The sequence below is a fragment of the Narcine bancroftii genome, chromosome 7, assembly GCF_036971445.1.
Source record: "Narcine bancroftii isolate sNarBan1 chromosome 7, sNarBan1.hap1, whole genome shotgun sequence".
Lineage (NCBI taxonomy): Eukaryota > Metazoa > Chordata > Chondrichthyes > Torpediniformes > Narcinidae > Narcine > Narcine bancroftii.
In genome coordinates this window covers 151,364,521-151,378,068 of record NC_091475.1, presented here as the reverse complement: position 1 = coordinate 151,378,068, position 13,548 = coordinate 151,364,521, and the positions used below count along the sequence as shown (strand labels likewise).

General features: G+C 37.1%; 1 protein-coding gene across 1 annotated transcript in view; it reads left to right on the top strand.

Annotated features, from left to right (window-relative positions):
• The window catches only part of LOC138739226 (protocadherin Fat 3-like), a 781,242-nt gene extending 775,181 nt beyond the window's left edge, over positions 1-6,061 (top strand). Inside the window, exon 27 of the mRNA XM_069890851.1 lies at positions 5,974-6,061. Coding sequence (XP_069746952.1) covers positions 5,974-6,032 — 59 coding nt within the window. The 3' untranslated portion in view covers positions 6,033-6,061. The remainder of the gene's footprint in view (positions 1-5,973) is intronic.
• The last annotated feature ends 7,487 nt before the right edge of the window (positions 6,062-13,548 follow it).

Sequence of the window (13,548 nt, the reverse complement as noted above, 5' to 3'; positions counted from 1 at the left end):
AGATTTACAGACCCTTTCTGCTTAAATTTAGCTCCAAATGTAGCACATCTGAAACACAGCCTGGCTTCAGTACTGGCAATAAGAACAGTTAAAATTACCACCTCTAAACTGCTGCCAAGCACAGCCTGTTATACTGTTCAAATGGGGGAAAAAAATAAGATAATTAAGGAGTGCTTGCTAGTGATCTTCATTTAATTAACTTGAGAGACAACATTTAATTTCTATGGGGGAGTTCAACAATAAATAGCACAGTTACAGAATGATCCTTTACCCGGCTCAAACACATAAAGCCCCACCTTTGTTCTACAATGGATGAGGATAGATTATCTGGGTTAACTTTGGTCTCCATTGAAAGACAATGGCTACTGAGGTAGAATATAATAAAGTAATAGATAACTATGTTAGAAGAGACTGTTGTAGTTCCTGCATATTGCTTCATTTTATTTTCATTTTGCATTTAAAATGTACAATAGTTAAATAGCACATGTTTTTATTATGTTTTGATTTCAAATACAAATAACAATTATGTATTTCCCTTAAAACTGTATCTTCCTTAAGTTCATGAATGGGAGGTCTGCAACGTTATGGAATGGAATCAGGTAAATGGAACTAGCGAAATAATGGTCGGCACAGACTAGAAGGTCTAAATAGCCTATTTACTGAGCTGCAGTGTTCTATAGTTCTTTGTTCCTCATATTTTGCTGTTAAATACAAAATAAAATGTATAATCATTTTAAAATTATTTGTTATGCATGGTGGATGTGTTCACATTAATTTTGTTTGTGCGCTGGTTGCAAAACCTGTGGGCACGCACAGTCATGGTTGTGGTGCCTTTTTTATGTACTCTTGCTCCCCCTAACGTCAAAACCTGGCTACTCTACTCCCCTGCTGGTCCTTATTGTGTTGAGAAAGTGTCAGGTTTGAAAGAGACGAGTCTGGATGCAAGGGTAGCAATCAAATGTTACTTTTATTAACACAAACAATTAATAGAAGAGTGTATGAAAATCATAATGGGAATAAAACACACAACCACAGCTGTGTGGTTATATGCTCTCTCTCTCTTGCTAACATCAAAACCTGGCTACGCTTCTGAACAGAACTTGCAGGCCCTGGTGCATTTGGTAATATTCTCACCTTTAGGTTAAAAGATGAACTCTGGGTACAGTACTGACAAAAAAATCTACATCGTCAAAGTGACCATCCTTTAAATATGTTGCTAAATCTGTGCCCCAGAAGAAGAAGAATCAAGATTTTATTGTCATCAACATGTCTCAAAATTCATTGTTTTGCATCACAGTGAAAACATTTCGATAAACCACATTTCAATAAAATACTGCAAGAAGAATAAAAAGACAAAATGTGATAGTGTCCGTAGTTTATTGTTCATTCATTTTTTTAATATTAACAAACAGCACAGTAACAGGCCCTTTGGCCCACGAGCCTGAGCCGCCCAATTGACCTACAACCTTCGGTACATTTTGAACTGTGGAAGGAAACTGGAGCCCCGGGGGAAACACATGCAGACGCAGGGAGCATGTACAATCTTATTACAGACAGCATGGAATTCAAACCGATTACTGGTGTTGTAATAGTGCTGCACTAACCACTACGCCAGGGGTGGCCAACCTTTTCATTTTTAATCTTTAATTTAGACATATAGCACAGTAACAGGCCATTTCAGGCCACATATACTTACCAGGAGTGTAGGTTAATTGGGCGCCATGGATACATAGGCCGAAATGGACTGTAACCGAGCTGTATGTCTAAATTAAAAATTAAAAGGTTGGCCACCCCTGCACGACACTAACTGTGCCACCATCTGATGGCAGAAGGGAAGAAGATGTCCTTGTGCCGCCGAGTGCTCATCTTCACAATCCTGTACCTTTTTTACAATGGTAGGAGAGAAAAGAGGGCATGGTCTTGGTGGTGGGGTCCTTGAGTATGGAGGCTGCATTTTTAAAACACTAGCTCTTGTAGATGTCCTTGATTGAGTGAAGACTGGTGTGTGTGATGTTGCAGGCAGAGTTAACAACCCTCAGGAGATTTTTCCTGTCCTGAGCATGGCCACCTCTTTACCAGACAGTGATGCAACCAGCCAGAATGCTCTCCATGGTACACCTGTAGTTTTTGAGTCTCTGGTGACATACCAAATCTCCTCACAAAGCAGAGCCGCTGGCAGGCCGCCTTCATGTTCGCATTGTCATGGAGACTTCAGTGATGTTGACACCCAGGAATTTAAAGGGCTTGACCCTCTCCACTGCTGGCCCTTCGATGAGGAATGGTTTATGTTCTCCTGATTTCCTTGGTTTTGCTAACATTGAGTGCAAGGTCGTAATTGTCCTATCCATCTCCTCCCATGGTACTATTTTGGAGGAATAATAGGGATCAGTTCTGACTTTGACAGTACATGCCCCTAAATCAATGTCACTTTTTAGCTAAAGTAAATAGAGAGCGAGGAGGAAACACAGCACTTCCCCGTAGGGTTCTTTTACTCAGTCCAACTATCACTGGCTCTGACCAGGCTTTAATCAGCTTGTTAAAGGAGCCGGCACTGGTTTATTTTAAAATCCTGCTATTTTGGTCTGGCCTCAAGAAGGCAGAGCCTATGTTCAGCAGGAGTCTCGAGGAGTTGCAGACTCCGGAGAAGTAGAGGATTGGTGCAGGGCATTTAAAATAGGAAGAAAAACAGCCTCCCCCTCCCTCCCCCCCCCCCCCCACCATTGAGATGGAGAAGCAGAGGAGATGACTATGGAATGGTTACCAAGGCTACGAACTGGTGAGGGGCTCTGCGGCTGAAGAACACACAGGCGGCCGGCGGACTCGAGGTGAAGAACCCATGAAGGCTGTGGGCTGCTGGCAGCTGCAGTCAAAGGACTCACACTAGGCTGCGGACTGCAGGAGAATAGCTGGACATTTACTGAAAAGGTACAAAGTCAAGTCACCTTCATTTATCATTCATACCGTGCTGGCACGGTAAAGATGAGATAGCATTTCTCCAGGACTTATATTACATAAATGTAAGTTAAACACATTAAATATTAAGACATAAAGTAACAGTCCCCAAATGTTCTAGGAGTTCAGGAATCTGATGGCTTGGCGGAAAAGCTATTGGCCAATCTGGATGTAAGGGTCTGAGTGCCATGGTTACCTCCTAGTGGCAAAAGGAAGAACAGTTTACTTGAGAGGTGTGTGGAGTCCTTCACAATGTTTATTGCCTTTTGCCTCCATCAAGTGTTGTAAAAATCCTTCATGGTAGGAAGAGAGCCCCAGTGATCTTTACTACTGATTTAATTAGCCTCTGCAGGTTCTTGCGGTCTGAGGAGGTATAGCTTCCAAATTAGACAGTGTTGCAATTGCACAGGTATTAGTATCAGGATGCAAGAGAGTACTGAGGGTTCAAAAAAGTTTCCTGATCATGTTGGAGGTTTGGATCTGGAGCTTGGGTTGCTGATGGTTTAGACTAGATTTTGTATGGTTGCAGAAGCTGTGGGAGCGCTGGAAGCAAATCCATTTGTACTGACGATAATCACAACAGCAGTGTGAGTATCTTTCTTTGGCTTGGCTTCGCGGACGAAGATTTATGGAGGGGTCATGTCCACGTCAGCTGCAGGCTCGTTTGTGGCTGACAAGTCCGATGCAGGACAGGCAGACACGATTGCAGCGGTTGCAAGGGAAAATTGGTTGGTTGGGGTTGGGTGTTGGGTTTTTCCTCCTTTGTCTTTTGACAGTGAGGTGGGCTCTGCGGTCTTCTTCTGTGAGTATAAGACAGCTTTAATAAACTAATATGTACACTAAGAGGTCTTGGCTCTCTGCAAGACAAACGTGGAAGCCTAGACTGTAGCTCTGGACTGCTTTATATACAAGGATGACCCCTGGTGACCTAGTGGTGTAATTACATATTGCCACACCACTGACACTCAGTGATTCTAGGGAGACTCTTGTTTACTTCTCTTTCTCTGACTGTAAGAGATGATCAGCAATTTCTGCAGATGGCCTGATATCAAGATTGTCAATCAGGACAGTCAATTTCATATAATATTAATATTTTAGGGTGGCACAGTTGGAGCAGCAGTTAGTGCACCACCTTTATAGCACCAGTGATCTGGATCAGGGTTTGAAACGCGCACTGTCTGTGAGAAGTTTGTATATTCTCCCCATGTCTGCATGGGTTTTCGCTGGGGGCTCCGGTTTCCTTCCACCATTCAAAAAGTACCAAAAGTGTAGGTTAATCAGGTGTAATTGGGCAACATGAGTGTGTGGGCTGAAATGGTCTGTGTCTAAATTTAAATTAAAAAAAAATCCTTTCTTGTTACATGACAATAATGGAATCTTGAATTTTAAAACAATTTCATTTATTATTATCTTTTTGTTATTTGTGTGCAAAATAATTTGAAACATTCTGAATCATGAAAGACAATGAATAAATTTAAATATTTATTTATATTATAAAGGTCTAATTTTGGGTGATTCCATTTAATCTTACAGAAATATTGGCTGAGATGATGACTATTTTTAGGTGGTCAATGTTTAAGATATGCATTTGCAATAAGAATTGTAAATTAACACAGACTTAAATGTGATAATAGATGAGAAGAATTGAGCTGATATATGTCAGGCCTGTATATCTAATACAATAAATGTAAGATAAGGACTGGTACAATATAATTATTTTTACATCAGCTATACCTCACACCACAAAAATTAAATAATTGAAATCCGATTGATCAGATCAGTTGTTTTAAATGTGGCGAAGTGGGAACTTTTTTTTAACATTCACCATGGTCTTGTGATAAAGTAAGACTTTTTTGGCTGGAATTAGGAATTATTTTTAGAACAAATTACAAGAGTCCAACTTACACAAAATCCAGAATTATTTTTATGAGGTAACATTATGGGGATAAGATCTAAATTAAAATTAACTAGATATCAGACAGAATTTGTTAAAATTACATTAGCAGGTTGCAAGAAAGTGTATTGCAGTTTGGAACGATGGAATGGGGAAATGTACATTTGTGTTCCCCTAGAGAAAATTACTTATAATTTAAGGAAAAAATATATATTTTTACAAATTTGGCACCTGTATCTACAAAAAAGAGAATTTAAATTTTTTTTTTAGATTTCTAAATGTTCTTCTTAACCTCCAAGACCTACATGGAATTCCATTAATGATGAAATAGATAAGAAATTTAGACTAGATGGAATTTAACATTTTCAGCAGTTTATTCTTCTTATTCTTATTCCTTTCTTTCTTGCCTTTTATTTCCTATTCTAAAAATTTGCTATGTACTTTTCATTCTTTTCTATATCTTTTCTTGGGACTGTGGGGGTTGGGGGAGAAGAGATATTGGGGTATTATCATCATATATTTGATACTAAAGATATTATTTATTTGTATTTTGAAATATATTTTAATGCATGGTTATCATTTTAGATAAAATATTTGAAAAATAACAATTGTAATCAATCTAAAGATAGATTATGTTGTTAATAAAAGTATACACCCTTTATGTTATCTCTTGTAAATTCATCTGATTTTATAAAATGAATGTTCTTCAGTTAATTCCTTGCATAATGGCTTGTTTTGTAAAATTATTTCTCTGCTAAGTGAGAACAGGAGAAAACTGAACCATGATGTAAAATCTTAGGTGAATGATGAGGTAATCTTCACAAATGTAACAGATGATTTAATATAATTTTACTGCATAATCCAGAATGCCAAGGATAACTGCAGAGCTTTATTATCATTCTAATCTGATGAGTTGAAGGATGTCAGGGATTGACCCTGAAACTATGATCAGGCAGCAGAACTATTTATTAGAGAAACTCCCTGTGGTACTCGGAAATGTTTTTCAATTGATAAATGAATATTTTGCAAATTGTTTAGACCATGTACAAATGACCCTGCTTTAGGGAGGGATTATGTTCATAGAAGAGCACCCATTTTGCAATTTTATGAATTTCCTTTCTTGTCAGGTTTCAAATACACAAGTGACCAGAGATGCTTGTCAACTCCAAGCCTAAAGTTTGAATGAGGTGTGCACTTTTTGACACTTATCTGGGTAAGATGGCTTAATGATATAACGGAGTAAATAACAGGAGTAATTGAGGTTTGAAAGTTGCACTTAACCTTGCTGGTCCTATTTCTGACATCATGATTGCAAAAAAAAATGGAAACTCCGGGGTGGGTTGGGGGGGGGAGGGGGGGAGAAGTCTACTGCACAACAAAATAAACCTACCGGTATCTTTCTTACTGGCATCTGCTCACATGTCAAGAAATGCAAGTTGAAAAGAGTGACAACATTTGTTGTTCTGTTTGCATTTTGTGGTTATTTATTTTCTTTCCCTACATGAATCATGTAAGTGAATATTGTATCCTACACCACCGAAATGTTGGTCTTCTTTGGCTTGGCTTCGCGGACGAAGATTTATGGAGGAGTAATGTCCACGTCAGCTGCAGGCTCGTTGGTGATTGACAAGTCCGATGCGGGACAGGCAGGCATGGTTGCAGCGGTTGCAAGGGAAAATTGGTTGGTTGGGGTTGGGTGTTGGGTTTTTCCTCCTTTGTCTTTTGTCAGTGAGGTGGGCTCTGCGGTCTTCTTCAAAGGAGGTTGCTGCCCTCCGAACTGTGAGGCGCCAAGATGCACGGTTTGAGGTGATATCAGCCCACTGGTGGTGGTCAATGTGGCAGGCACCAAGAGATTTCTTTAGGCAGTCCTTGTACCTTTTCTTTGGTGCACCTCTGTCACGGTGGCCAGTGGAGAGCTCGCCATATAACACGATCTTGGGAAGGCGATGGTCTTCCATTCTGGAGACGTGACCTACCCAACGCAGTTGGATCTTCAGCAGCGTGGGTTCGATGCTGTCGACCTCTGCCATCTGAAGTACTTCGATGTTAGGGATGAAGTCGCTCCAATGAATGTTGAGGATGGAGCGGAGACAACGCTGGTGGAAGCGTTCTAAGAGCCGTAGGTGATGCCAGTAGAGGACCCATGATTCGGAGCCGAACAGGAGTGTGGGTATGACAACGGCTCTGTATACGCTAATCTTTGTGAGGTTTTTCAGTTGGTTGTTTTTCCAGACTCTTTTGTGTAGTCTTCCAAAGGCACTATTTGCCTTGGAGAGTCTGTTGTCTATCTCATTGTCGATCCTTGCATCCGATGAAATGGTGCAGCCAAGTTAGGTAAACTGGTTGACCGTTTTGAGTTTTGTGTGCCCGATGGAGATGTGGGGGGGGCTGGTAGTCATGGTGGGGAGCTGGCTGATGGAGGACCTCAGTTTTCTTCAGGCTGACTTCCAGGCCAAACATTTTGGCAGTTTCCGCAAAACAGGACGTCAAGCGCTGAAGAGCTGGCTCTGAATGGGCAACAAAGTTTTAATGATTTGTGAATTGCATTAGGGTGGATTTCTGTAATCCGAACAGTTGTAACATCGGGGCGGAGGGCATCTGTATTTAATCATACTTATATTTTTATAGTTTTAATTTGAAAACTTCAATGCATTTGAAATAGTTCTGCACTTGGAATCAGTACAGTGACTTAAGCAGCGAAATCTAGAATTATACCATGTCACAGCAAGTGCAGCATTGTCAAAGGTAAAAACCTTTCAAGTGTGACATGAAATCAAGTCCTGTCTGGGTGTGTCTCTGCAGAGGAGTTGCTACCCTTTGTGTCTGGCCAATATTTATTCATTAACCAATAGCACAAAACAGATTGTAGCTTATTGTCTAAGCTTGCTGTGAACAAATTGTCGACTGTGTATCTTATGTTACAGCAGGAATAACACTCAAAAAATATTTTAGTGGGTGTAAATCACTTCTGGACATCCTGGAAGGAACATGGAAAGCACAACATGAATGCAATTCTTTCTTTCCTTTAGGATTGTGATTATCTTTGCTAGTGTCTCTATAAAATATTTGTCATGGAACTTTCACATGGATTCTTCCATAATTGATGAAAGATTGGAAGAGATCACTAAGAAATTTTTTTTGTTATAGTGTGCTAGATTTTCACAATAACTCTTGGGAAGTCTAAATGAAACAATTGTTGCTATGTTGCCAAATCTCAATGTAATGAACAGGCTTTAATAATTTTGGGACATGGGAAAGGAAAATACATACACCATAATTTTACAAAGCGATTATTAGCTATGTATTCTGCTGGAAAGTACAATCCCTATGCACTTTCAATTCCTTCAGTGGGTGTTTCAGGCCCCTCTGGTTCTTCCCTGAATGTATATCCTTGATCAACACTCCCCTCCATTTGGTGGAATTGTTCATACCCTTATCAACTTCACATTTGACCCCCCTCCCCCCCCCAGTTTTCTACAAATTCAGGGTGTATCCATGGGCACACAAATGGGCCCCAGCTCTGCCCATATTTTAGTGGATTTGTGGAATAGACCCTTTCAGACTCAGATTCAGAAATAATGTCATGAAATAGTCACAAAATCTGTTGTCTTGCAGCAGCGTCACAGGAGCAAATATTCGTATAAACCACCGTACAAAAATAAATACAAATAGTTCATGAAAAATCAAAGTAAGGCTGAGTCTTTGGTTCATTGATCATTCAGGAATCTAATGGCAGTGAGGAAGAAGCTGCCCTTGTGCCACTGAGTGCTCATCTTTAGGCTCCTATTCCCAATGGTGGTAGAGTGAGGAGGGCATAGACTGGGTGATGGAGGTCCTTGAGGATAGAGGCTGCCTTCTTAAGAAATTGCCTCCTGTAGATGACCTCGATGGAATAAAGTCTGGTGCCCGTGATATCGCAGACTGACTTTACAACCCTCTGGAGTTTATTCTTGTCCTGAGCATTGGCACTTCCATACTAGACAATGATGCAACCAGCCAGAATGCTCTCCACTGTACACCTGTAGAAGTTTTCAAGAGTCTTTGGTGACCTACTATTATCTCTTCAAGCACCTCACAAAGTATAGCCGCTGGCATGCCTTCTTTGTGGTTGCAACTACATGGAGGCTCCAAGACAGAGCCTTGGAGATGATGACACCCAGGAATCTTAAGTTCTTGACCCTCCCCATTACTGACCCTTCAATGCAAACCAGATCGTGTTCTCCTACTCCTGAAGTCCACAAATATCTCTTTTCTATTCCATCTCCAATACCACTCTCCAACTCTTTGCTAAATTGACAACTATATTAGTGCTGCCTCTTGTATCCTTTCTGGAGCACCTCAGGAGACAAATTAATCAAGGGCATCTATTACAAACCCACAATCTCCCACAGCTAACTGGTCTGAGCTTCTTCCCACCCCGTCTCTTGTGAGGACATTGTCGCTTTCTCACAATTCTTCTGCCTCTGCTGAACCCTTCTTCTCCAGAAAATTGAAATGTTCTCGTTCTTTAAGAAAAGTGTAATTAATAAGGCCCGTAGCCAGATCTTTTCCATTCTCAACCTACCTCTCCTCAGACTTAAGGATAGAGTTTCCTTGGTCCTCACATTTCACACCACCAGCCTTTGCATCTGACTCACTATTCTCTAAATTTCTGACAATTCAATACAATCCCATCACCAGCCATATCTTCTTCTCCCCACCTCTTTCTGCTTTTTACAGGAACTCGCAGTTACTCGCTGAGCTACAGGATAGAATTTTGGAAGTGGAATATAAAGCAAGAAATTTGTCTGAATATTCACCTTTGTTAATAACAATTGTAATGCCTGATAAAGAGAAATCAGTTTATGGATAGAGATTGAATACATCTTTGTTAAAGACAATTGATTTTTTTGTGATTTTATCAGATAACGTATTAAAATATTTTCTGAAACAAATTTGAACTCTATAAGTGATAAATTTATAATGTGGGATGTATTGAAAGCATATTTGAGAGGATAAATCATAAGTTTTACTTCTTAGTTTAAAAAGGAATATATGAAGGAATTAGATAAGTTGTAGAAAGACAATACAATTTTAGAAAAAATATCAGAAAAGGCATTTTGAAGATAAATGAAGATATTTGATTAATAAAACACCAATAAATACATTACAAACTTATTGAATAGAGAAAGCAATTACTAGAACTAAGCAAAGGTATTATGACCTCCAATCTTTCTCTATTCAATAAGTTCGTATATTCAATTGCTTTCTCTATTCAATAAGTTTGTAATCTCTTCCAATCTTTCATCAATTATGGAAGAATCCATGTGAAAGTTCCATGACAAATATTTTATAGAGACACTAGCAAAGATAATCACAATCCTAAAGGAAAGAAAGAATTGCATTCATGTTGTGCTTTCCATGTTCCTTCCAGGATGTCCAGAAGTGATTTACACCCACTAAAATATTTTTTGAGTGTTATTCCTGCTGTAACATAAGATACACAGTCGACAATTTGTTCACAGCAAGCTTACACAATAAGCTACAATCTGTTTTGTGCTATTGGTTAATGAATAAATATTGGCCAGACACAAAGGGTAGCAACTCCTCTGCAGAGACACACCCAGACAGGACTTGATTTCATGTCACACTTGAAAGGTTTTTACCTTTGACAATGCTGCACTTGCTGTGACATGGTATAATTCTAGATTTCGCTGCTTAAGGTATTATGAATGATCACATAAAGTTCTTGCATGGCCATTAAAAACAAAGCACATTTCAAGAATGATTAACACAATTAAAAATTATTCTTATATTATTAGTTATAAACCTCAAGAAATAAATGCATCTTTTAAGAGTTTGTAAGCTAAACTATATAGGTCAAAACTTTTAAAGGATGACAATAAAATAGATAGATATTTGTCGCAAATAAATTTACCAAGATTAAGACTGGAGAAGCAGATGGAATTGAGTACCCCAATAGCACAGTTGGAAGTAAGGGAAGCAATGATTTCAGTACAAAATAATAAATCCCTAAGAGAAGATGGTTTTCTGTCTGCATTTTATTAAAAAAATAAAGATTTATTAATTCCTATCTTTATGGAAATGCTAGATCAGGTCTCAATAACTCATACACTTCCAGAATCATTTTTAATAGCAATAATTACTGTGATTCAAAAAAAAAGATAGAGCTCTTTTGAAACCTTCATCTTATAGACCTGTATCATTACTAAATGTAGATTATAAAATTGTGCCTAAAATCTTGGCAAATAGAATTACTAAACTTTTGGCTAATTTAATAAATATGGACCAGATAGATTTTGTGCAAAAGAAATTATCAAATGATAATGTAACTAGATGATGTAGAATTATTAATTTAGCATAAAAAGGGAGATTTAAGTGTTACAGTGACATTAGATATGGGAAAAATATTTGACAGTTTGGAATGGGACTTTTTATTTAAAATATTGGATAAATTTGGGTTTGGACAGATTATTATAAATTGGATTAAAGCATTATGTAATAACATAAAGCAAAAGTAGTGACGAATGAACAGATATCTGCTCCACTTTAATTAACAAAATCTAGTTTAATTAACAAAATCCTTTATCACCAGCTTTATTTGTATTAGTTACAGATCCATTGGCAGAAAGAATTAGAACTGATTCGGAAATAAAAAGGATTTAGGGTTGGTCAAGAAGAGCATAAAATTAGTTTATTTGCAGATGATGTATTAATTTATTTGACAAAATCTGAGAATCCTTTGCAAAGATTATACGCTAAATTGAAAGAATATGGAAAATTTTCAGGGTATCAAGTAAATTGAGATAAAAGTGAAATCATGCCCATTATGGAGGGAGATTATAGTCACTATCAAAAAGATTCTCAATTTAAATGAGTAAAAAATGGAATTAAATAATTAGAAATTTATATAGATAATATTTTTTTTTAATTTGTATAAATTATATTATTTACTGTTACTTAAAAAGGTTGAGGATGATTTAAATTAATGGATGAATTTACTTATAATGTTATTAGGTAGAATTAATTGCATTAAGATGAATATATTTTCAAGAATACAATAATCTTTTCAAACTTTGCCAAAATTATTTCCTCAAAAAATTTTTAAGGATCCAAATAAACATGTAAGGAAATTCCTCTGAAAAGATAAGATGTCAAGAGTCTCTATAGAAAAATTAACTTGAAAGTTTGAATTGGGAGGATTACAGCTTCCTAATCTTAGGAGTTATTATCAAGCAATTCAAATGAGATTTCTTACTTTTTTTGAAGGAGAGAGAAAGCTGACATAGGTTAAAATAGAATTGGAAAAAAATAGGAGAGAGAGTAGTGGAGAGCTTATATATAAATGGCATTCAAAATTAATGGTTGGTGTAAAAGAAACACCATTGTTGAAACACTAAAATAATGTTTAGAATAAGATAAATGATAAAATTGGAATTAAGGGAGGTGTGTCTCTAAGATATTGTTATTTCAAAATTATCATAACTTTTTTGAAGGATAATCAGTTTTAAAATATTTTATCCTGTAAAGGGATCAAGAATATTAAAGCTTGTTATGAACAGGATCAATTGATGTTGTTTCAACAATTAAGGGATAAATATGGGATATCTGGTAATACTCTTTTCTGTTATTTCTAATTGAGAGGATAATTAAGAGAAAAACTGGGTTCAGCTATGACATTGCATATTTGTAGTGAAGTGGAAAATCTCATTTGAAAGGGAAATATTAAAATATTTATTTCTATCATATTATAACAATCAGGAACTCCATAACATGGAGTATATAAATCTAAACAAAGATGGGAGACAGATTTGAAAATTATAATTAATGAATGAAGATGGTCAGAGTTATGCCGAGACTAATACTATTAATGTAAGGTGTAGATTAGTTCAGTATATTTTTTTTTTATATATCAGTTATACCTTACGCTGCAAAAATTGAATAGAATGAAATCTGATATATTGATTCAATGTTTTAGATGTGGTCTAGAGGTGGGACTTGCTTGCATTCAACATGGCCATGTCCCAAATAAGGCAGTTTTGGGTGGATTTAGGGAACTCTTTAGAGCAGTTTACAAATGATATATTTCTGCAAAATCCACTTTTATTTTTTATTGGGGAATATACAAAGGACAAGTCCTAATTAAAATTATCAATATTTCAAGTGGCAAGAAAATGCATTGCAATTACTTGGGAATGGAAAGATGGAATGCAGAAATTCAGAGTTGTATTCCTTTAGAGAAAATTACTATGTTATGATGCCTTTACGTGCAAACATTAGGCATAAATATATAATAGTCTTCTTCCTTTCTCTTGACCCCTGTGGAGATCCTCTCTAAATTGATTATATAGAAGATTTGTTAATGCCTAGTGTGTTTGTGCATATCCATAACCATATAACCATTTACGGAGCGGAAACAGGCCATATTGGCCTCTCGAGTCCACACCGGTTCACTTCTTTTTTTCTTTCTTCTTCTTTGGCTTGGCTTCGCAAATAAGAATGACTAACTTGTGCTTTTCACAATTGGAAGAACACAATGAGAAAATACATTTGGAAAACTGATATGTCAGAGCAATCCTTGAAGATGTTCTTTCCTTTTCTTTTTTTTTTAGTTTATATTACTATATTAGTACTTTTAAATAAATTCTTTATGGGGTGGGGGTAATGTGTGGTTAGGGAAGGGGGAAATATAAATATAATTT